This window comes from Lissotriton vulgaris, chromosome 3_1 (assembly GCF_964263255.1).
Source record: "Lissotriton vulgaris chromosome 3_1, aLisVul1.2, whole genome shotgun sequence".
Taxonomy (NCBI): Eukaryota; Metazoa; Chordata; class Amphibia; order Caudata; family Salamandridae; genus Lissotriton; species Lissotriton vulgaris.
The window spans coordinates 822782247-822808125 of record NC_141689.1 but is presented as its reverse complement, the minus strand read 5'-3'; the positions used below and the strand labels follow the sequence as shown (position 1 = coordinate 822808125).

Genomic DNA, 25879 nt, shown 5'->3' with positions numbered 1-25879 from the left:
GTTGCACAATTATAGATGAGGGCGGGTGGCCACTCAAACCATATATTAAGAAAGTGGTATAAGAGATACCAATCGAACAGTGGTTAGACCTAGGGCCTAGGGAATCGCTGGGAGCAGTCGGGACAAGCAATGCTGAGGTCTGGAAAAGCCCGCGGGATTCGGGTGCAGCGCTTAAAGCACACGCATGCACCAATGCAAAGTCAATGGTGCGTAAAAGTTACACAAATAGAGTTTAAGGATACTTCCGCGGAACCTAGATGGACGAAACTTTAGACACAGACCCTAGAGGTGTGTGCCAGTGTGGGAACACCGGCGTTGCAAACTTACCTCACCCACAGGAAGCGGGTGCATAGGGTCGAAGTGGCGTCGGGTTTCGTCACGCAGGTTGTTGGTGCTTGAAGCTGAAGATGCTGCAGGCGATGTGATGGAGAAGTGTCCGGTGTGATCCAAGGGTGGATCAGAGTAGAAAAGTACCTGAAAGCAGAGGGGACAGAGTTTGGGTCACTCAGCAGTGACCAGGGTGGAACCAGGACGGAACCAGGCAATGTCGGGCGCAATCAGGTGGTTGTCGAGGAGCTTCTCTCCACTGCCATGTGGGCTCTGGGGCATCTGCGACATCCAGGAGCGGGTCACGAGCTGTCCCAAGCAAGCTCTCACCGTCGGCGCTGTCGGCTTCAAGATCAGAGCAAACAACACTTGGCAAGAGCAATCCACGGAGAACTGGAAGATTGCTTCTCACTCAGACCAGGAGGGTTAGAGTGGGTGCTCCTTTTCAGAGGAGCTGGTGCAAGTCTGGGGCAACCAGAATCGCAAGTCGTATTTAGGTTTTCGCCAGCACAAGGGCCACAAGCCAGCTGGCAAGTGACCAGGCCAACGCGTCGAGCCAAAGAAAGCAGAAGGGCCCCACGCAGCACTCGTCGAGTGTAGTGGGGTGAGCTTTGGTGCAAAAGTGTCTCAGGGTTAAGGCTTCTCAAACCCCGGTGTACAGCTTCAAGGGTCACTCGTGGGCTGCACAGTCAGCGTCTTGTGGTCTTTCCAAGATGGTGTGCCCCACGCTTCCGGTCGCCTTCACGGGTCTCAGCTCTGCAGGGACTGTGGATCGGGCTGTAAGAAGGCAGGCAGGCTTGATCTCGTTGATCTCTGTTGCTCGAGTTCCGGCGGGAACTGCAACAAAGGTAGATGTCGAGGTGCTGGATGGTGCCTGTTTGTACAGGGTGGTCACTCCTTGACCACAAGGGAGATTCTTCAGTCTTCTACGTTGAGTAGGATGTCGAAGGGTCCAGAGGTTCATTTCAAATGTTTCATCAGGATAATGCGTTGGCACTGCTCCCATTCTTATACCAATCTAGGGGGCTGGATTACCTGCTAGGTCCCCTCCTATGGGTGGGACCCAGGAAGGGGGTGGATACACCCCTTTCCCTTTGATCCAGGCCGCGCTGGGACTGGGGCTGGTGTGCCCCAGAACCGGTTTGGCCGGATTATGCAAGGGGCAGCCCTGTGCGCACCAGGCAGTGTCTGGTTTCTTTTAAACCTCCCTGCTACAATCCACTATCTCCTGTCTGGGGTGGTGTGACACCTCCCTGTGACAGGAAATCCTTTGTCCAGGCCTCCTTGGCTGAGTTTCGGTCAGCTGCAGGAGGTCAGACTTGTGTCTGTGGCAGAAGCATCCATTTTGTGGATCTGAGGCTCTTTTAAAATCAACTGCGTTTTAGCAAAGTAACATGTTGTCTCCCTCTAGAGGGGTGGAATGCTACCCCCGTCGCCAGGACTGGCGAAGGGGTAGTATTCCAAATCGTATGACACCTTACACGACATGTTTTGATAAAGCCAAACCAAAGTTAACATATAACCGCAAGGATTATAATGCACTTAATAGTATATGGTATGGCATTATCCCGGAACAGCTTAGGGAATTGGTCCCGACAGCTGCAGACAGGCTCAGCTCATGCTAGAGCACCATCTCACATAAAACCAAGCACTCTGCCTCCAGGATTGTTAAGGCCTGCCATAGGAGTGACTGATAGGTATATATGTGTCCAGATAGGTTTAGATATAGGCATACTATGTCTAAGCAAGGGGTGATTACACCACCTTGCCCCAGCTGAGTGATCAGCCAGTTGTGTCAATTTTGGATAGCCATCCAGGGGTGGCAAAAGATATGCTGCAGCCCCTGGTAGGCCTTGGAAGCACCTATCCCCAGGGCACCTATAGTGCTCTGTACAGGGGCTGATAAGGTGTCCCAAGCCAATTTAGTTATGCACCTATGGTACATGGAATCCATTTTACAGAGAGAGCAGATAGCATGGGGCCCTGATTAGCAGGGAACCAGGCCAACTAAGTCGAAAACCAGCTAAACACAAGGCAAAAAATCTGGGGTAACCATAGTCAGGTAGCCACCTTCCTACAGGCACTCAGTGCAGCACATGTGAGTAAGGTCATGGCTGTTCCTTACTGTAATTCCACTGGCTGCAGCAGCAATTCCTGGTGGCAGGAGCAAGACAAGAGTGCTCGTGCATCTGCCTGTGCCAGACACAACAGAGGCCTGAAGGGTTGGCAAACCATGATTTCCAGGGGCTGCTGCAGCAGCAGGCCAGAGAGGAGTGATTGGTTTGAGGTGGCAATGCCCATTCTAATGAAAATGGGCCGCAAACAGACCCACTTGTCCGGTCAGGGGTAAGCAGTACTTAAGAAAACTGTGAATCCAGCCTGAGACTGCCACCTGGACATTCAACAGGAATGGGCGCTCTGTTTGGAAAACATTATAAAGCAACCCCAAATCCATGTAAGCTGGGCCCGGGCCGTGCAGCGCAGATTCTGGCTCCTCCTCCAGGGAAGAATTCACCCAGTACTGAATGCACCGGAACCACTTATCCCAGAGGCTGAGGTCTGCCCTCAACAAGACAGATGTGTTTTTTTTTATATCCGGTGCAATTTCGAAAACAACGTGTCAAAAGACACAGTTCAAATCCGTGATGCCATCTACTGTGAGCTCCGAGGCAGGTAAATGAATTATAAAGGGAACGCAGGAGCAGCGCTTTTCATTTTAATTATGTGCAGGCGGCAGTGCTTCATTCACATTCAATTCGTAGATGTGAATGCGTGACTAATGCATTTTTGTGTAGTGATACCAGCACTAAAATGCATTACTCTAATCCCTGATCGGTGGTACTTGGTAGGGCTACCCAATGCCCAGGGAGGGAAGTTGATTTCCCTGGGAAATATGTGCTGGTGCTGAGCAGCTGAAAGCACCGGCACAAATTAAGCACTGCTTAAAGACAATATGTAACATTTTGGGAGGTCAATCTATGCTGTCTAGAAAAGTATAACAGTATTAGAATTACTAATTGCAAAAGTGGCTACCGATATAGAAATATTAGAAATACAAGAGCAGTTCAATCATAGGCTAAGGAGAGTAGAAGCAAGGCAATTACAATAAAGGATGGGACAGGGTCTAGAGCAAGATTAGTAGGTGTACTCTCAAATACAGACATTATGTGAATAAAATCTCAAATAACACTTATAAAAGGATCACTTCAAATCGCCAAACTCAAAAGCTTGAATTTATTTTTTGGGGAGACTTGTTTAACTTTCAATCCCAAGAGAAGGAAGACACTTTTTTGGACTCAAATACAAGTCTCTCTTCCGTGCCTAATTTGTAAAAGAATGATTGGAGGTGCCCAAAACTATATTCAAATGCTCGTGACCGAAGCAATTAAAAGCTGGAGTGCCGAAGGATATTTTTCAAAACACCTCATGCCTCATTAATCCAGTACCTAACACCCTTTCCCTTTTATCCCACTCTTACAGGCTCCACTTTCCCCTTTTGTGGCATGTTCTGCCTTTTTTTCCTACTTGTTTTCCCCTTCATGGGTTTGTCCCTCGCTTGCTGTCAGGAAATTTCTGATCAGGAAAATAAGTGCTGGTCCCCAAAAATTAGTGCTGTTGGCCGCCACTAGCAACCACTGGCTCAAATTAAGCTCGGAGTCTCTTTGACCATTTCTGTCTGGTTTTCACAACCAGAACATTGTTTTAGTGACCATCCTAAATGTTGTATGGACTAAGAAATACATCTCAATTGCTTAAACAAATGCTGACCAATCTCCTTATTATATGCTGTAGGCTAATTCCCTGGTTAAAAAAAAGCTCTGTCTTGTTTCACCCTAAAATATGTCCATTAAAAAAGCTCATATATCTGTATTTTGTTAGCCCTAAGGCAGGCTATGATTTCGCTAACAGCAAAAAAGTTGTGGGTGTCATTAGACATTTAGGAGACAATCCCCAACTTTACTGGGTAATGATTCCGCTCTTATTTAATCTCTAACTTTCCCCCTTGGTGTATCTCATCGAATCTTGGAGTGTCAAGGTAGTGTTGTAAGCTAACCACTCTCAATTGCTTTTCTGACTTCTAGGATAAAACAGAGACAGGTATTTGTAAGTTTAAAGAGTGACATAGAGGAGTTGCGGCTTGGATCGATGTGACTTGCATGAAAATGAATGCCAATAAAACAAAAGTGTTGTTTGTTAGTCATACTGATCCACTACCGCCCTCCATTTAGTGGCCTGTGGAACTCAATGCTCCTCCTAACCCAACCTCTTCAGCCAGAAATGTGGGTATCATCTTTGATTTCACACTTTTCTTTGCATCGCAAATTAAATATATTTTGTCGGTCTGGTTTAGGAAGATGAAAATCTTAAAGAAGTTTCTTTATCTGGTTCCTGAAGAGATGAGAAAAACAGTAGTTTACTCTTTAGTCACCTCTCACCTGGGCTTTTCTAATCGTCTTTATCTTGGTCTCCCTAATTATTTGAATCGCAGACTTCAGTTAATCCAGACCATTGGGGCCAAACTAGTCAGGAGAGTTCCGCCGCACCATCATATCTCTCCACATCTAAGGCACTTACACTGTCTCCTGGTAAAACAGCGGATCAAATTCAAAGCTCTGACGCTGGCTTTCAGAGCTTTCCACGGTGAGGCCCCACGCTGTCGCATAGACTGTCTTCATACACTCAAGAGTGGGTACTCAGGTCCAACAACAGCGGCCTCCTTCACATCCCAATATTCAGGAAGTCTTGCCATGGAGGTAGCTCTTTTACTGTCCTCACAGCAAAATTATGGTACAGTCTCCCACCTAATTGGTGTTGAGTTGAGTCTTTGCCATCCTTCAATAAACAACTCAAAACTTGGTTATTTGACACGGTTTAGCCTCTCTGTTATTTCGGCCCACCATACACAGTCTGCTAGAGTGACGAGACACTTCTGGTGAAGCTGCTGCGTACTTTGTCGAGTGTTATTTGATTGACTCTTAAAGTAATAAGAAGGCTTCTGTTTCCTTGGTGAGATCGTTCACTCGTATTTCTTAGAAGTGCATTGGAACGGTTTTCTCCACATGGGATAATATTTTACATGTAGAGGGCAAAAAGAAAAACTGTTTTCAAATGCACTTTTAGAGAGTCTGAATCGTCCAAATGGTAAAAATTCTGAATTTTACATACTGAAGTATTCCTGGAAATCTAGATCAATTGCAGTTTTCCAGAAGTAGCCCCGGCTTCTATGTGATTAAACTGAACAAAAATGTAACATGTACCTTACGTGTAGGAGCAAACCCTGTTAGAGTAGATGTGCAACTTTGAAAACGTGGACTTGCTGTATTTGCCTCATTGTTGTAAATCAAAATCTTCGTCCTGGTGACTTTACGTGCCAATGATAGCATAAGCGGCAATATTTGACAACAAGTCTGGAAAGTTAAATGAGAATATCTAGAATATTTATTATCTCACAAACGACTGGTGATAAAAATCCCAAGCCTAACCATGAAAGTGCTTACATGAAAACAGAATATGAATGGCAGTGAACCCACTAAAGTGTATGCTTGGGTATTTTGTAATATGTTTAATTGTCCAGTGTATTTACAGAACAAGGATGACCGAGGTAGTTTATGGCTAACAGGTGTCCTGTTTGCAATTAGGCAACGACAGCTATCAACTACCTTGGTAAAAAAAAAAAGAAAAAAAATCATGCTGGCAACACCCTCCTGGCCATTTGGCGCAGCCAGGAGGCGCTGGAATGTAGGCACCAACAGCATGACTTCTACTGCAGACTTACACAAAAAATAATCGTTTTTTTGTATTTATGCTCCTAGAGAGCATTACAACCGATTCTTTATAAAATGTAAGCGAACTACCTTTCCAATTTAAAACCCTCTCTTGATGTTCCAAACGATTAATATGGACACACTATGTACTTATCCGAATTGTGGCACTAGAGCTGCTGTAGCTTGATATATGTTATATCATTTGTTTTATAAATCTCTCTCTCTGTTTGCAAGCACCGATAGAGTTAAATTGAAGTCGCTCTTGTTTACGTTCCGATAATTTACAACTTTGTATTTAAGTATTAGTACAACTACGTGTGACATAACCCAGGGGTAGAACATTACAATATAAAAATAAAGACCAACTGAGAACAAATGTAATATTTACCAACTTAACCACTTCCCTTTTCCCATTTTAACTCCTACCACTATACACACATTTCCCGCCTGAGGGTAAGTACCAAAGTTTGTGCGTGTTTGGTCTGTGCGAAGAGTGTGTGGAGACGGAATCCTCCTTTATTTTGTTTCAGCCTTCGGTGATGTTCCTATGCAGAGATGAGAGTTTGGAGAAGGGGATTATTCTCAGCGTGCTTGGGTATCTGGGGCTGGAGAGTTCTTTGAATGCAGATGTGAGGATTGCCACGAAGGGTTCCCGGAGAGTGGCAAAGTTGCTCGTGTCATTCGTTAATGAGAGGGCTATATTTGCCATACCCAAAATGTACTAGAGTTTGTGTAACCAATACTGTAACATTGGTCTTTCTGTTTTCCTCATTCAAGCCAAAATCACTTGCTTTGATGCAATTAGGGTGGCCAGATATGATTGCCTTTTAGAGAGTGCAGCCTTTTGAGTGATCCTAATATTGAATGGGTAGGAAACCTGGGGATCTCTTTCTGGACCATGGTGGGTGTCTATTGCATCCAGAATTTCTTTACAGTACTCCACCCTGTTAATGCTGTGGGTGGAGTGGAAGCCTCAAGCAGCAATTATTTTTTTTAACGTCTATATCCTAAATCTTGCTCCTGTAGGCTAATTTTCAGCCACTCTCCCACCACAGAAGTTCATTAATCCACGTGGCTATTAAAGCTCGACGTGCAGGGCCACTAAGGCTCAATACGACTAAGACCATTAATGCTCATTAATACCTTGGGCCATTCAGTCTCACCACAGTCTGGGACTTGTGGTGCTCACTGCGGAAGGAAGGCACTGAGGCTAATTACTATATAGGGCCACTCAAGTATATTAATGTTTGGGACACTGAAGCTCATCACTGAATGGGAGTAATTTTCTTTACTACTAATAGAGGCCATTGAGGCTCGTTATTGAACCTGGTCGTTGATGATCATTACTTCCTGGGGTCATTCAGACTCTTTACCTCATGGAACTATTGACTCTCATTGTTACCTGTAGGTATTTAGGCTCAATACTGGGAATAATAACTGCAATTTGCCTTTAATGCGCCCACTTTGCCTGATCGTGCGATCTTCGGTCTACTTTCTCCCGGCAACAGCTAGAGTTTGATGAAGGAGTGCTCTAAACTGCCTGAAATAACGTCTGGGAAACCTATTCTGGTGGGCGATTCTCCTAGTATTACTAGTGTTTTACGTACTACTAATTTACATTGACACTCATTACTGCTGCGGGTCTTGGAGGCTCATTAACAATTGGGCACATTGATATTCAGTGACATGTGGTAAACTTGACCCATAGTACTAGTTTGGGCCATGAATTTTCATTACTGACTAGTGCCAGCGACGTTTGTTATTGCTTTCGGACACTGATGCCCATTTGCGCTGTGGCCATTCGGACTTCATATTCATTATTGCCTGGGGCTATTGATGAGCTCTGAGGAAAGGGGAAATATTTCAACAAGAGACGCTTCCTTACCAAATAGTCAAAGTCAAAGTCAAAAATATCTTTATTTAGATATAAACATATATCTTTAAAAGAATTACAAAGTTCACATTGTATAGCAACTGTTAAAAAGCGAAGAGAAAACAAGTAACAGTCAATTACCCGGCCGTAATAAAAGTAGAGGTTATCCACTCTTGGGCCTCCTTGTTACATAGCAATTTAGGAGGAAAATAAAAACACAGTGTTGTAGTGATAAGAGAAAGGATAGCGTCAAAGCATATTGTGCAAGAAACTTTTCTCATCAGCCCTTTTATAATATACCCATTGTCTATGGTACCATACGTGTAAAAGACAACCAGCATTCCTTAACCTCTATATTAAAATTTCATTTTGTCCCCCCTTAAAATTAAAATCTATTATAAAGTGCATTAAAGATTAAAAATAGTAGGGGGGGGCGCATTAGCGGGACCCATTTTGATTAAAACTACGGTATGCTAGCTGAATGAATTTTGTAAGTTTTATATTTAAAACAGTATTTTCGGGGTTCAAACCCACCATAATGGCTTGCCTACAGGACCGGACCCCCAGCCTATTCCATTCGGCTTTGAGTTTGGACCTGCGTTCAGAGTTAAGGGCTGGGCAGAGACAGACCACATGCAACAGAGTTTTAGATGTTTTGCCACATCCTCTGCAAGTTAGATCCTCCACCGTGCGTCGCCATGTGGGTAGATCTTGCAGAAATCGCCAGTCACCCATTCTGATAGCGGTAAGACTACGTTTTAAGTACAATGAATATGTACAGGCCAAGTAGGCGGCGGGGGCTAGCCGACTATACGAATTTAAAAGAGCCCAAGCATGACCGCGTTTTGAAAAATGTGCTTTATCCATAATGAGAGATTTCATTCTCACACATTTTTTGATCCCCATTTTAAAAGCTGTCTGACTAGGGTTGAGGGCCCATAGGTCACTCGCTGACATTTGCTGGATTGAGTCCTTGAAAAGGCGACCGAACGTTCCGCCTGAATTTTTCTGGGAGATTTCTAACCAGACTAGGGATTCTAATGTGCCAGGGTCCGCCTGCCTCAGTTTGTGACAGAGGTTCAGGTATGCCCCGGTGTCAGAGACATCGTAGTTTAATAGCCCCATCTCTAGTCTTATCTGCGCAGCGGATGCGGACTTTGGTAGCTGGAGAACCTTTTTATAAATTTTAGTCGTGTGCCTATTCAAAGCAGTGTTCATTTTTCCCCTGAATGTCTCTATGCCATATGATAATGTGGGGCCAATTTTCGCTCTCATTACTGCTAGAAGAGGCGATAGGGTTGGACCTGAAAGTTTTTTTGAGAGCTTGCCTAGTGACACCGCAAAGGTCGTAGCTTTGACTGTGATCTCACTACGCTGTTTTGTGAGATTACGTCTAGAATCCAGATGGACACCTAGGTATTTATACGACTGTTAGTCAAAGGGGAAATCCCTGGGGTCGGCTAGTCGACCGATAGCTATTGGCCTTTCCTATTTGAGAAGAAAAAGGTCACAGAGTACAATGGGTATTTAACAAAAATATAAGTTTCCACAAAGAAATAGAATCGTTAACAATCAATATTTATTAAAAGTACAATTGATCAAGCAATAAAAAACAAGGCAAATTCATACAATTTTTGCAAAACAATTTAAAATCCAAGGAAGAAGTACCTTGGAGGGATAAAAATTAATCAGGTTACACATACACGCTATTACGATACACAATAAATAGAGACACAGCTAAAGCATATTTACAGTAAATAGACGGCAAAATACATTTAATTACAAAAACCCCCTAGTGCATATGTGGCTCACCAGATATCTCTGCCACTTAGTTTAACCAGATCCAATGGCCTGAACCAATTCTGTTACTATAAAGCTTTAGTGGAAAGATGAGATACCCATCTAAAGTTTTACCCGGCCCTGACTGGATTCTTTTAAACAAAAAACAGTGCGTCGACGCGTTTCGGTGCTGTACAGTTGATTTTGTGGCACCTTCCTCAGGACTTCTCTTTTTTTGGGGTTTCAGGGAACGGATGGTTACACCGTATCTGTAGATATATTGGGAGAGATGTACGGAGTCAATTATCGTGCATAATATCTTATTCTTTATCTCTTCTGGCGGTAAGTATTGGCTTCTATTACCTCAGAAGCACATTATAGCTTCCCCACTATTAATTAGCTCCCATTTTTGTCTGACAATTCCTATCTTTTGGCACTAGGATAGTTGCTCAAAGAGTACATACTTAATCACTTCTGGTTTGTTAGCAGGTACCTCTGACAATTCAGTTTTGTTTGCATTATGCATTACTATTACTTCTGCACTCTTACAATTGCCATATATCTGTTATACAACTAGCACATCATTTCCTCCGATTCATTTTCAATGTGGAAAACCTTTCATTTAGGGAGGGACTATTACACCCAAGGACAAGAGGGAGAAAGGAGATGAAAATTCTCACCCTTAGAGTCGTGTGGGCGATGTTCCAGGATGGGGTCTGCCTGATATCACACTATGCTTCTGCAAATTATGTTCATGCAGCCTTCTGTCAAAGTAATGATATCCTTCTATTAGGGATGGGAACTCCTGCACCCTGTCAACTAGGCGGATCTATATGTTAACGTAGTTACCTCTCTCCTGGCCTAGGAACTCCTTGTCTCTGGGTTTCTTTCTTTCAGGTGTCAGGCTTTTTCTCGATTTTCATGTATCTATGCTATTAATGAACATTGGTAGTTTTTACAGTGTCTTAAATACCTGGATCTCATTTATGACTTTATGGTGAAAGTATCTTACCTCATGTAATTATAAAACGTACTTGGAACGGGCATACAGTGTCGCTGGTCTATTCCAGAACTGGATATGTTCTGTTGGGTAAAGACAAGTGTAAAGCAGTCATTGCTACTTACGTTTTATGTGCTACAAGTTTTTATGTGCTACAAGATTTTTTAATACTGGCTTTGTTACTCCTCGCTTTATTGTTATCCCCGGGGCGTAGCTTACACTTCTCTTTTTAACACTATCTTGTGTTTGCTGCTGTGGTTTGACTTATCCTCATGGGCAACTATTTCTTGCTCCTATTTCTAGAAGGGCCAGGGGTGCCTGATTATTTATTATTGTGACGCTACCTGCATAGCTGTGGTTAAAGTCTGAGGCACAGAGCCCCCACCCAGGATCAATGGCCAATGTGGAAAACTATCCCTCCCCTATGCCATTTGATGATATGGGGCTAAGGGTGTCCACTGTCTTAGTTCCTTGCAAAGCATTCCTGCTGTTTAGATAAAACTCTCAGTGGCTTCCAATGGGATAATACCCCTACTTGAAGGACAAATGGGCTTGATGTTCACTTACCAGAATTTCGTTATGGGCGTGCTTCTGCCTCGTTCCTTCACTCGCTCTAATGTGTGGTGTTTAGAGCATGTATTTATATCTGGTCTTAATTATGAAATTTGTCTCACCTGTCAAAAAACGCGCCGAATTCGCGCTTCGGTAAACAGTGTTAGCGTGGGCGCCATCTTTGAACGGTGTTCGAGACCGCGATTTATAACGTGTGGACTCCCCGCCTGCTGTTTGTGTGTATTGGCCCGGCCCCCCCAGTATGCGTGCATTTGTCTATCATCTCTGTAGGTGACATACACGGCCAGTATATATTTTTAAATACAAAACTGGACCGAATTGGTGAGAGGCGCCGTATTGTGGTACTATTATCGGGATTAGAGGGGATTACTTTCGAACTATTTTTCGGTCTCGATTTGTTGTGTACTGCCCGATATTGTGGCATTTTGGACAGTTAACACGATCCAGGTCTGAGAAAGAATATTATATTTGGACCAATGGGGCGCCCCGATGTATACTCTGGCTATGGGCGCCATATTGGACTAGTCATTTAGTTGCCCGTTTATAGCGCTGTTGGGTCTAATTCTGGCTGCTAGTGGGCTGCAATATACCTATAGATAATGCCTATCTCCTCAAACCCACATATATACGTGCAGAGAGACTTCCCACACCAGTGTGCACCAGAATTGGTTATCGTGTGATCGTTTATCTTTTCTAATCGCCAACGTAAACGATTTTTGGGCAGTTTGGTAAAGCATTAAACGTTCACTATTCCCCGGGGATTTTGCCACTGCCCTCAGGGCGTTGTTTCTAACTTTCTTGAGTGATTTGGTCACAGGTGAGATTGTAAATTGACGAGCCTGGGTAGCCCTTTGGTACTGCTGTTTTGCAGGAAAAAGGTTGGTCAGGTGGGAACAGAGCTTTGACCATGTTGCGATCGGAGAGACCTCTTGCTCGGTTCCGTCTCTTATAATGTCCATGCTTATACGCAGAATATTCGGGCTAATATCTTCACTCCACTTCAGGCGCATTAAGTTTTCCGTGTCTGTTCCCCGGCAGGTTGGAGGGGCAGATTTATGATTGGCTGGACATGAATTGAAAGATATGACCTGGGGCCTATGGTCGCTTTCGGTTCGTGGGCAGATGCAGAAGTTAACTAGACACTGGAGCAAGGCGGTGTTGCAGATGGTATAATCCAAGTAGGATTGCTTGCTGCCATTAGTCCAGGACCAATTTGGAGGGGTATCGCCCTCCGACCTACCGTTAATAACAAGATATCCTGCGCTATAGAATCTCATCACACAGAGTTCGCCCAACCCGCATTTAGGTTGGTGTGGCGGTTTGGATTGGGGCATGAACTCAGTGATAGGAAATAGAAAAGGCCCATCAGGATCTGCTAGTTCCCCTTGGAGTAGGTTGGTGTTAAAATCCCCCGTAACGATACAGTCTGAGTTAGGATGTTCCGAGGCTAACTCATTCATAATTTCTGTTAGGCGTGCCAGATGATCTTTTTTTGTGCGTGTACTGGGGTTGATGTACACGTTTAGGATAAAGAGTGGACGCTGTTTCCGCCATGAGTTAATTTTTACACCAAGAAGCCAGTCTTCCTCAAGGGGTAATTGTGAAATTGGACCTTTTATGGTGTCTGATATGTATATTGACAGCCCGCCTTTGGAATGGCCGAAACGGCTGTCCCTGAGTGCTGGTTTCCATAACTCAATGAAGCCAGTGACTGCGCATCTTTGTGTGGCCCAAGTTTCCTGCCGAGCTATTACTGCGTGCTCACACAGGAAGGTGAAAGTGTCGGGGTTCCTAATTTTTTGATGAAGGCCGCTTATGTTCCAGGAACAGATTCGAAAAGTAGGGTCCGCTTGTGAGTTAGATACAGTTGTTGGTACAGCTGCTGGAAGATTTGACATTACCGGGCGTTTGTGGTTGTGGCCCACGGACTCTGATTCGAGAGGTCATTCTTTGCTTTTCGTTGACAAGATGGTTGGGAACCATCCCCATGCTTGGCATATGTCTTTGTTGGGGACCGCTTTTGGCGAGGTTTTATGATCTTCTTCCGGCCCTGATGCGTTTTTTAATATCGAGTATGGTTTTGGGTGGTCTTTCCGTCGTACTGTTCCAGCTTTTTGGGGTGTTGTTGGCTGGTTTAGTAATCCAGTTGGATAGCCTGGCATGGTGTATGGATACACTCGGATGCCCCATTCCCTCAGTGTGGCCTTGTGGTCCAAAAACACACCTGCCCAGCTTGCCGACTTGAGGGTCACCAGGGTTACCTCCGATGGTTGGACACCTCTTGGTGGAAGGAATTGGATGGATTCTATGTCGTCCGATACCAGACCTGCGAATCCCGGAATACCATCTACTAGTTTTAATATATTCGATCTATTGAGGATATCCTGGCGGCCCTTCGATGCGTATTCTGGTGCCAGTAAGATGTGAGAGGGTGGTGATTCCTTATTAGTCGCCTTGTGTTTTGGACTGGGAGGCAACTTATTCGGTATATTAATTAGCGGACCATCTTTCGGTTCCTGCTCCTGTTGTGTATGGCATTGGCGGGCTTCCCCTGAGCACTGGCAGTTTATGGGAAGAGTTGTTTTTTCATTGTAAATTGTTTTTGTTGGGATCCTTCCTGTTATTGTAGTAACTGCCCGAGACGCGGTTAAAGCTGGCACTGCTTTTAGTTTTGCTTGGAACTCCCTTACCAAATAGGCAAGTCCTAATCATGGCTTTTATATTAAACAACCCCAAACCCGGGCACTGGGCAAGGTTGGATCGTGGTATATGGATTGTAATGTCACATGCTGACTGTTACTGCGCTCCCACAATGCCAACTAACGAGAAGCCCCTCATTGCAACAGCCCTTATGACTAAGCATTCTGCTGCACCCCATCACATTTTGTGTTGTACCTTGCTAAATTGTAATCATTTTGCACTCTAGTGGATTAGGATTGAAATAAAAATAATGGATATACACTAGAAAACCCTTTAGTGAAAGTTTAGCTAAGAATTAAGGGGAAATTCAAGTCTCTAAAACACAAAGCTTAAAAAGACAGAAACTAACGAGTTATGCTAGTAACGTAATAGACTATTTGCTGGGGTGGTATGTTACCTGAATGCTAAACGGGTGCCAGCCCTCAGTGCCCTGTCCGACCCGGAGTGTCTTAACTGCATGTGAAACCGGTATCATGAATTGTCCTTGGCGTCGCTAATCTTATGCGTGCATTGAGGACTCGGCCTGTCAATAGTGAATCCGAAGCCCAGAACCTGTTTGGTGACCTATTTATTTATTTATTTATTTATTTATTTAAGTAGCTTATACAGCGCGCAGCTACCCCCGGAGGGGTGTCCCGGCACTAAAAACAGAACCTCAGGGAAGGAGGAGTGGAACAAGCTTATTACAAGACAGGGATCATAATTTGGAGAACAGCCAGGTTTTTAATTTAGCACGGAAGATGGATTCAGATGGACAGAACCTGAGGTCGAGAGGGAGGCAGTTCCATAGTTTGGCAGTGATTACACTGAACCCTCTGCCGCCCATTCTGGAACGTCGAAAGCGAGGAGCAGTCAAGAGGCGTAGGTTGTTAGATCTCAGTGATCTGACAGATTGAGAGATTGACTCTCGCTTTTTCAGGTAGCTAGGTCCAAGGCCGTTGATAGCTCGAAAGGCGAGGGTGAGGATCTTAAATTGGATGCGGCTTGCGATAGGGAGCCAGTGGAGCTCTTTGCGATAGGCGGCAACCGACTGACGGTAGGGTATATTTCCGATCAGTCTGGCAGCCGCATTCTGAACGATTTGAAGTCGATCGATCAGATATTGAGGAGCACCGACATATAAGCTGTTGGCGTAGTCTAGGTGAGAAGTGATGAGGGCCTGAGTGATTGTTCGGCGGGCGTCCAAGGGAAGGTAAGGAAGGATCTTCTTAATCATGCGCAGCTTCGCGAAGCAGGCAGAGGTGACCTTGTTGACTTGTGCTTTGCACGAGAGTGAGTCATCGAACTGATAGCCCAGGTTACGTGCTGATTGAAGAGGAGTGGGCGCAGGGTCAAGTGCTGTGGGCCACCACAGACTGGGGGAAATAGGTGTTTTCTGGTTAAAAAACAGGACTTCTGTCTTGTCAGCATTCAGTCTTAGGTGATTGTTGGTCATCCAATCACAGATGTTGTTCAGACATTGGCGGAAGTTGGCAAAGGTGGAGTCCGAGTGGTCTCTAAAGGAGAATATCAGCTGAGCATCATCAGCGTAAGAGATCACTCTGACTCCACAAGACTCCACCACTGAGGCCAAGGGTGCGAGATAAACGTTAAAAAACAGAGGGCTCAGGGCAGAGCCCTGCGGAACACCACACAGCAGGGGTTTACCCTCTGACTTGAAAGGCCTGAGCACCACCTTCTGAGTTCTGCCAGTGAGGAAGGATTCGATCCAGGCGAGAGCGGAGCCACCGATTCCGACCTGCTTTAGACGGTTTAGTAGGATTTTGTGAGAGACCGTATCAAAAGCAGCGGATAGGTCGAGGAGGACCAGCATGGCCTCCTCGCCCCTATCCACGCATTCACGGATAGTCTCAGCCACTTCCAGAAGAGCAGTCTCAGTGCTGAAACCTGCTCTGAATCCGGATTGGGAGTCGTGCAGCAGGGAGTTATCTTCCAGATACTCTGTTAGTTGCAGCTGCACGGCCTTTTCCAAAATGTTTGCGGGTTTGGGGAGGAGGGAGATGGGGCGATAATTGGAAAATTTAGTAGGATCGGCGTCAGGCTTTTTCAGAATGGGGACCAGCAGAGCTTCCTTACACGTAGTTGGGAAGATGCCATGATGGAGGGAGGCATTCCAGATAGAAAGAAAAGAGTTGGCCAGTGAGGGGGCTAGGTCACCCATGGTCTTGGCGGGGATTGGGTCGGAAGGGGAGCCAGATCTGCATTGGGTGAATAGCCTGAGTGCGGTCTCAAGAGTCAGCTCGTTATAAGACTGCAAAGAAGCGGATTCCGGGGCCATCACATGGGGAATCAGGGGGGGTACCTCAGTAGGGAACGAGGTACAAATTTTAGACCTATAGTGGCACACACCCTTTGCTGACATGATACTACTGTCCCGGTCTTTGTTTGTTGACATAAAGCGGTGGTGGCAGCAGACTACTTTAAGTGGATTAGTGCAGTGGCGCCTGACACTGATGAGGGTGGAGAGGCGGGGTGGTAAATAAGGGTGAGGTTTCCCTGACCAATCACGCTGCTGCTTTGCAGCGTTGTGATTGGTCTGAACGTTGATGTTTGGTACTCAGCCAGGAAATGGGGGCCTCAGCATGTTCTCCATGCAGGCTGTAATGGAGCCTGTTTGGAGAACAGGGAAAGTTTTAGCCGACCCGAGAGGACCGGTCAAACATTCATGTTCACTTAGGGAGTGGAAACCACTCCTCCACTCCCCTGCTCTGTCAGCAGAGCAACCTCACCTGCACTGCCTGGCAAAGCTGCCGTGTCCACAAACAAGAAAAAATAAAATGATAATAACTTTCAGTTATTATCATTTTATTTTTCCTTACACTTGTGAAAAGCAGTGGGGCGACGCTCCTCCGCTTTAGTGGAAGAGCCGCCACTGGAGAAATGGCCCTAAACAGGTTTTTTTATCCGTTTGAGGAGTAAGGCCTACCGGATGTGTTCTTACTCATGTAATAGTTCCGCTTTAATATGACATCTAGTACCTTGCACTGATGTTCCGTGTGCAAGTTGAGTGCAAGTATATACGGTGTAGATGGTAGCAAGACTGTTTGATGGTTAGAGTCTGATTGCTGGGAAAAGTGAGATCTATTTTGGAAATAAAGCTCCATAGACAGTGAAAGCATACTGCCTGCATTCCTGAAACTGGAGGATAGAGATGTTTAACCACATCGCTGCTGCGGTGATTTTTCCCCTGTGCTGGAAATTGCCATTTTGCTGGTGTCATGACGAGCTCAGCTCGTCATCAGCACACGCCACCCGTGGGTGATGACGAGCTGAGCTCGTCATCAGCATCGAAAGGGTTAAAATACATGGATCAAAGAACCCAGTGCCCACTATAGAATTGAAAAACAGTGGCAGAAGGTCCCCTGCCACGAAAGAGACAGAACCTTGGGCAAACAGCCCAAAAGGCAGCAAGATAGTAATTCCTAAAATCAGGAAAAGCCCACCAGCTTCTATGTAGTGGCAGTTTCATGAATCCAACGGTCCTAAATGCACCTTTATACCCCCATATAAAGTGGCCCCAAATTGTAACTAGTTTACTAAGCAAAACATCAGTGGAACATATAAGGCTTTTGCTCTAAACGGGTGCCAAAAATGGGGTAATATAATCTTTTTAATAAGATTACACCTGCTAGTGAAACTAAAGAGTACTTTATTCCTCATTTCTAAGATTGGTTTAGTTTTACTAACCAGAATATCATAATTAAGTGATACAGTACAGTATAGGGTGCAATTCGTACTCCTAATATGCTGATGATATAGATGTAATGCCATCTTGTGGATTTGGAAGGTTATATATTATTTGAGTTTTACTGGAATTCATCAAATATCCAGAAACCGGTTAAAAAGCAAAAGTCTTCTCTCTCAATAATAGGCAGTGTTAGATTGGGCTTGAATTAAAATATAGTAATGTCATTTGCATAAGCAGCTATATTAGCTGTAACCAAATTCACTTTAAGTGACAAGGGAGACATAGCCCTTTTGAAACGGTGCAGAAAGGACTTCAGAAATAACCAAATAATTGTGGAGAATGTGGGCACCCATGACGTGTCCCTCTGGTTATCTGTATACCCTCAGAAATTCGGACCGTACATACAATCTCAGCAGACAGACCTATATATAATGTTTGGATCTGAGCAAGGAATTAGGGATCACCTCTCAGAGTAAATGTTTCCCAAATATATTGCCAGGAGACCCTATTGAATGCCTTCTCTGTTTCTACAAGGATCATGCTGTCAGGGATATTTAATTTGTCAACAAAAGCGAATGGAAATATCTGTCTTACTGCAGGAGAGAAGTGCTATATGATCTTGTTCCATGCTCTGGAACAAGGGAGTCAAATATTAATGAAATGATAAGATAATAATGATGAAGAATAGTACCTCGGGTTTACCCCGGGGTTACCCCTCACATGGTAATCACTAAGTGAACTCGCACCTGTGCCTAAAAATGTCCTAAGACTGTTTATATCTGCTAAGTAACCGAAGATATTTAGGGCATCTACATCGCTGTAGATGGTCAGGAGCATGACTAATGCATGTAGGTGGGACCGTGGAACCCTGTAGTTGAACAATCATTAATATGTGTAGTAGGTCGTACCATTAAAATAGGGCTCTGAATATTTACCACGACATTCTATATTATCATAATAGATTTGTGAATTTAGAAAACAAAGGCATAAATACGTCAGGTACTGCTACCTTTTAACTAGCATACTAGTTAATAGCCACTGTCCTCACAGCACGCTGATGGGCCTACTCAGAAAATGGTGTCTATTGATTTCGAAGTTGATGCACCATTGTTTTGATGTAGGAATTCTTAATCAATCGGTTCGGAAGGGTGCACTCCAAAAGGACAATTATTACAGGTTGGAGTTGAAATATATGCAGTCACCAACAACAAAGTCTTTGTTCCGTAAGAAACATTCTGACTGAGATACACAGTTAAACAATGCAAATCTTTCAACCAACACTATCAATAAAATTGGATGAACCCACTGATTAATAATGATAAAAATATGCAGGAACTCTAAATATGCTCGTAGCTGTCTCACAACTTAATCACAGTGTGTAGAATGAGATCTACATCTCACAGAGATACATACAAATGTTTCAATTGTGTTTGAGAGCCACGTTAAGAATATACAGTGCAGCAAAAATAAAAGCAATGTAGCAAAAGGGCACTTCACTCTAAGGAAATATATCTAGCATCAGTAGTTGCTGTTTAGAATCTCTAACGGACCGACTACATTTACTTCAATGTTCAACAATCTGCTGCTTAGTACAGCTAATGAAACCTGAATGACAACATTCTATACTGGAAAAAGTGCATACTACTGCAAATACATTTGAGAAACTGATTTTAGAGAATCTGTTATTCAAAAGTACTGAAATACAATTTTAAAATTGTGAAGAAAGCGATCTTCAGTACCTGAGGTATGAATTCCCTTGCTAAAGATACAGCTTTTCTGTATGCAGCGTCACCAGCATCGTTCTGTTCAACAACATGGCTGACCAGTCCAACAGCCTTTGCTTCTTCCCCATCTAGTACACGCGCAGAGAAGATGAGTTCTTTGGCCAAAGCAACGCCAATGGCACGAGGCAGCCGCTGCGTACCGCCTGCAGTGAGCAGAATGTGAAACAAAAGCATTTATTACATTAGGATTCAACATTACGTTCTACAAAGTATATACTTATGTAAGTATACTTACATATACTATACGTGTTCATATTATAAGGTAAACCTTGCCATGACGCAAGTACAAACACATGCAAATACAGTAATTTATCACAATTTGAGAAAAATGTTTGTGTTTTGTTTACACAATCTTATGACAGACATAATTAGTATCAAATGCGGATTTTCTATTTCCTACTTTCGGACAAACAAAATACAAATCTAGATAGCCTAGTTGTGTCATTTCTGATCCCCTCCGTTTTCACAGTTTTTCCTATATCAACAAAGAAAAGATTGAATTACGTACATGGGAGGCAACAAATGAGCTGCAGCCTTGCACACAAATTTGTCCCATAAGGCAAGATTTTTGATGTGGCCCTACTTAGAAGACATTTAAGAGTCTCAGGTGTACAACAACGGTCTTTTAATTAGACATTATAGTGAGGCGGATCCTGGGATGTCTGGGGCATCTTTGAGATGTTATGGAAAATTATATTATTAGAAATGGGATTTCTGGTAGGCTAGGGCTTGTGCCTAAGCCAGGCAGAAACCACCACTCTAGTCAGGGCAAGGGAGTTACATACTAATGATAACCCATGCTCACCCCCTTGGTAGCTTGGCACGAGCAGTCAGGCTTATCCCAGAGGCAATGTGTAAAGCGTTTGAGCAACACGCACAACAGCAACACAGTAGGCACACTACAAAACTCCGCCAAAGGTTATATCAAAAATAGTCTTTGTATTATCATAAACACATTAGAAACATAATCACACATACACACTGTGCCAACTGGCACTGAGCAAGATTCACAGGGGATTATATACACCTGGCAGGGCCAATAAGGCTACTGTCAGCACCTTTTAGAAAGCACTATAAACAAATAGGAAATAACACAACCAGTCACTACTGGTATAACAATGACCCCAGAAAACAGAACCAGTTACTACTGGTAAAATACTGTGCGCAGCGTTATATCACCTTAGCAACATAAACACATGAGGCATAAATCCCATTAGATCAGGCATAATCAGCAGCACGGTATGCAATAAATCACATTATGCAATAGGTATCACAAGCATAAACACATTATGCAGTAATCAGGGGGGCATAACACACTGAAACTGACCCCAGGCAAACTGACCTTTCACCGGGGCTCAAATGCCCTATCCAGAAATGTTAGGGCTTGTAGATAGGGCTTTTCAATTCGCCATAGGGCTGCCAAGGCAGCAACAGCAAAGGGGCGCAATGTGCTGGGGCAGGAGTGTATCCTTTCTCATCAACGTGGCAGCTGCTGCTAACTGGCGGTGCAGCTATGAAGAAAGATCACGCACTGGCACCCTTAGTGGCCCGTGGGCCCCACTGAGACTCCAAAACACAACTTGCCGAAAAGAGAAATAAGCACTAGCACTACCGTGTCCTGAGAACCCCACTGGAACTCTATCAGCCTTTGACCCCCAAAAGGAAATCAGTACTAGCACCTTGGTGCCCCAGGGAGCCCCAACGTGGGTCCAGGCACCGACAATGTGCCTCGCCAAAGCCTTACTCTCCGTGCTCTTCCCTGGTGCCGCTCCTCCTCTCCCTGCTGCGGTCGTGGCATCCTGCCTTCCCTTCTGCCAGGTGGGGGGAAGGTCGCTCATGTAGCAAGTGGAGCCCGCAAGGCTCTGACACCTCCTACTTCTCTTGCCTTCCCCGGTCCCTCTCCAGAGACACTGGACTTCAAAGTCGAGCCAGCGAGGCACCGGATGGGCCTCTGCGGTGGGCGGGACTTCCTTTTTCCCGGCCGGCCACGCCCCCAACCAGGCACGGCCGCCTGGCTTTCAGGTCGGGCTACGGCGGTGATCTCCTCCAGATCTCGGCGGAAATACGGGGTAGCCTCCCGTTTAAAATAAGGACACTTGCGGGGTGAGCTTCTGCTAAAAGCACAAATGCAGGGTGGGCTCCCGCTAAAAGCTAGCAATGCGGGGGAATCCCCACCTCGGGTTTCCCCCGAAACCAGTCTCGGCTCCACGCTGCATAGCTCCAGCGCTCCTCCAGGAGTCAAATTTCAGCACTCTCTAGGCACTAACAGCCTAGAGGCTCAAAGGCAAGTTGGGCACCAAAGGTGTGCCAAGCCACAGGAGCAGTCCTCTCCTCTTGCCCCCAAAGTCCCAGGGCAAAGGCTGGGACCAGGCAGGCCAGCTCACAGGGCCCTCCAGCTGGGATGCAGTCCCTCATGGCGGTTCCTCCTGGAGCCAGGCAGCAACAAGTCGCCTGGAAGCACAAGAATCACAACCTTTTAATGGGGTCACAGCTCCTATGTTTATATTCCATATTTGCTTTGTTTGCCCTGGCACAGGGCTTGGGGGAACCAGCCTAAACTGGTTCTAGGGGGGTTTGGAGCAATTTGTTGACAAGACTCCTCTTCCTCTTTGTCAGGTGGGGCTCGACATCAGACACCCCACAGGGGGGCGGAGCCAGCATTCACATAGGCAGGCACAGACCTATTCAGTGTCAGGGTATTACTCCACCCACCACTCCAAATGCAGATGCCCTATTTAGCCTAGCGCTGACTCACCCTGCCCCTCCTGGAGCCACATACACCTCACCAGCCCCGGTCACTCCAAAGCCAGACATGCAATCCACATCAGGCAGGCAGACACATAGCACACAGAAATGCCAACTTCTAAAACTGGCATTTCTAAAATAGTTATAATAAATCTGCGCACGCCATTGCGCAGCATTTATTATTACTATTTAAACCATACTAAGCTTGACCACACTGCTCTTCTCATCAGGAATTACCACTGAAACACTTATCAGGGAATCCCCAATGCATTCCTATGAGAGGGCAGCCTCACAGTAGTGAGAAACTAAAATGGCTGTTTTTTCACTACCAGGATATGTCACACACTTAAGGTACATATCCTACCTTTTACCTACAAGGCACCCTGCCCAAAAGGCTAGCCAGAGCCTAACTTAGGGTTGACTGACATGCAGTAAAAGGGGGGTCACAGACATGGCGCACACTTTAGGTGCCACATCACATCGGCATTAATACTGCGCACACAGGCCCTGCAATGGCAGAGGCCTGGGATAGGTTTGAAAGGCTACTTTGGTGGGTGGTGCAATCAGCGCTGCAAGTCCACCAGTAGCATTTAATTTACCAGCCCAGGGTATATGAGATACCACTTTACAAGGGACTGACAGGTAAATTAAATATGCCAAACAGGTGTAGACCAATCTTACCATGTTTACCACAGAGAGCATGCGCACTTTACACTGGACAGAAGTGCAAAAGTGCCCAGAGTCCTAAAACCACCAACACCATGTCAGAAAAAAGGCTAGGAGAAAGGTAAAAGGTTTGGGGATGACCCTGCAAAAAGGGCCAAGTCCAACATATACCTATTGAAATTCACAATAAATATGGTTGGTGGAACATAGAACTTGCTCCTTGAACCTCAAGACTTGATCCAATGCAAGTCTTGGCGAATATGAGAAAAGCGTTTGATTCACAAAGCCATTACTTTTCCACTGGCATAATGTTTATCAATGTGCCACTGTCTATGATAAAAGGTATGGAGCCCCAGTTCACTTTCAGTGTGCTTATGGGACAGTGTCCAAATGAACTTTGCACTTTCACGTGTCGCACTCATTTCGACCAGCATTCTTCCCTGCAAGAAGCGAATCCTACATGCGCACATTGACCAGTGGTTACCATTTTCCTCACAATTGACATCATTAATTTTCTGCTTACCTCAACTGATGTTACTGCTTATCCTTGTGGGTGTGGTTAGAATGTGTCTGGACCTTTCTGGCATCCATTGTTTTCTCGATGTGATGAACTTGATCTTTCTTTCGCTCTGCAAACCATTACAAAATGGTTCTCTTTCCTGCAGCCTTTGCATTTTGTCCAAGTGTGAAAATGAAAATACACAACGAAAACTCAACTTCTTTTTCTTTGGAGACATTACTTTGTGGCATTTTACATTGTGTCTCGGCTAACTTCTCACACTGAGCGCGGATTAATTTTGGGCTGTTCTAGCCTCCATTCTAGTGACTTGTCTGTCAGCTATTTCTTCTGCTCTCAGCATTCATAATCTGAAGGAATCAGAGAGACAACCATCTATTACTCTGCAACACATGGCTTGTTTATTGTTGTACTCATTGAACTTGCAATACTTGATGAGCGAATCAATCTTTCTACAAACTCATCCATCAATTCATCAGCTTTCTGCCTTTCTTGAGTGAAAAGGTACCTTGCAGAGTTGAGATTTAGTGCTGGATTGAACTTGGTGTTTAACTCCTCTTTGCTTTGATGATCTGTCACTTAATCACCACGTGGTATTTTATTCATCACTTCTTTTACTCTTTCAAGTGCCAAGTTCATTTAGAGATTTAATGATCTTTTTATCACTTGCTACTTCCAGTGTGTCATTGAAATAATTAAATTTTCAATCCAGGAAGTCCATCGGTTACCAACATTCTGCTTTTTGGCGGCAGCGAAAGGAGGCAGTGGTTTTAAGAAGGCATCAGCACCATATTTGACACTCTTTTCAGAACCCATTTAAAAGCTTCACTACTCCGACAGCCCCCCCACAGCCTTTCAGTCGGTCTGAGTTTATTCACCAGCCTCATAAGCACAACCCATGCATCTGCTTGGGTTATGGTGCATGGTGTTGAGGTAAGATGTCTCTCTCTAATATGGTCCTGGTAAGTGTATTCTCTACGTTATGTTATGTTATTTGTTATGTTATTTGGGTTCTTCTATAGCGCAACGGCTACTCCAGTAGGAGTGTCCCGGCGCTTTAGCGAAGAGGTCCTTTAAGAAGAGGAAACATAACTGCAGAATAAAAGGAACAGCGAAGTTAACTGGTAAACAGCCAGGTTTTTAATGCCTTTCTGAACGACATCAGACTAGGGGCCTGTCTGAGAGAAATGGGAAGCTCATTCCAGGCGCGCGGGGCCAGGTAATGAAAAGAGCGCCCCCCTTGTCTGGTTCGCTTGATGGACGGAACAACCATTTTAGACAAGGAGGCAGATCGCAAAGTTCTGCTCGGCTTGTAAAGAGCAAGGCGCTTCCTAATGTACCTAGGGCCTGAGTCATGAAGGGCCTTGTAGGTCAGCGTCAGGCTTTTAAAGAGAGCCCTCTTGGCTATAGGAAGCCAGTGCAGTTCCTTCAACAAGTCAGAAGCACTAGCTCGTCTAGGGAGTCCATAAATAGCCCTGGCAGCTGAATTTTGGACTACTTCAAGTCTCCTCACGAGATATTTAGGGAGTCCTAGATAGAGGGCATTTGCATAGTCCAAACGCGACCCGACAAGTGCTTGGACAATGACCCTTCGATGGTTCATAGAAATCAAGGGGAGGAATTTCCTGAGCATCCGCAGGATCCCGAAACATTTCCCCGAAAGACAGGATATTTGAGGCCCAAAGGTTAACTCATTGTCAACAATGATACCTAGATTTTTAGCCTTGGTACTTGCATTAACCGGTGGAAACAGGTCTTGTGGCCACCAACTTTTCCAGTTTGGTTCAGAGACACATCAAAAAAAAAGCAGTTCCGATTTACCGGAGTTGCATTTTAAGCCGTGTCTTTTGAACCAATCAAAGACTGCTTCTAGGCAGCCTCTGATGCGGATCCCATCGAACACCTCATTCTTGTCGTATGTGAACAAGAGCTGGGTGTCGTCAGCGTAAGACACGATCTGAGCGCCGAACGACTCCGCAACCTCTGCAAGGGGGGCCAGAAAGATGTTAAAGAGCAGGGGGCTAAGAATAGACCCCTGCGGGACCCCCACTTCCAGAGTAGCCATAGCTGCGGAGTGAGGTGGCGCCCAGATCGTTTGTCGATGGCTAGCTAGAAATGATTTGAGCCAGTTCCACACCGTCCCCCGGAGACCACAATCCCAGAGTCGAATTAGGAGGGTATCATGGGGAACGGTGTCGAACGCCGCTGACAGGTCCAACATGACCAACATGGCCTTTCCTCCAGTATCCAAGACCTCTCTGATGGCAGTGGTGACTTCAAGTAGCGCGGTCTCTGTGCTGTAATTCGCACGAAACCCAGATTGAGTGGGGTGCAACAGATTGTTATTCTCGATGAAGTCAGAGATAGATCTGTGCACATGTCTTTCCGCCACCTTTGCCAGAGCAGGGAGGAGAGAAATAGGCCTGTAGTTGGCATGTATGATGGGATCCAAAGCTGGTTTT

General features: G+C 45.0%; 1 protein-coding gene across 1 annotated transcript in view; it reads right to left on the bottom strand.

Moving 5' to 3' along the window:
• AUH (AU RNA binding methylglutaconyl-CoA hydratase) overlaps positions 1 to 25879 on the bottom strand; it is a 663348-nt gene that overhangs the window by 78326 nt on the left and 559143 nt on the right. Inside the window, exon 7 of the mRNA XM_086961130.1 lies at positions 19445 to 19632. Within this exon, the coding sequence (XP_086817256.1) occupies positions 19445 to 19632 (188 nt within the window). The remainder of the gene's footprint in view (positions 1 to 19444; positions 19633 to 25879) is intronic.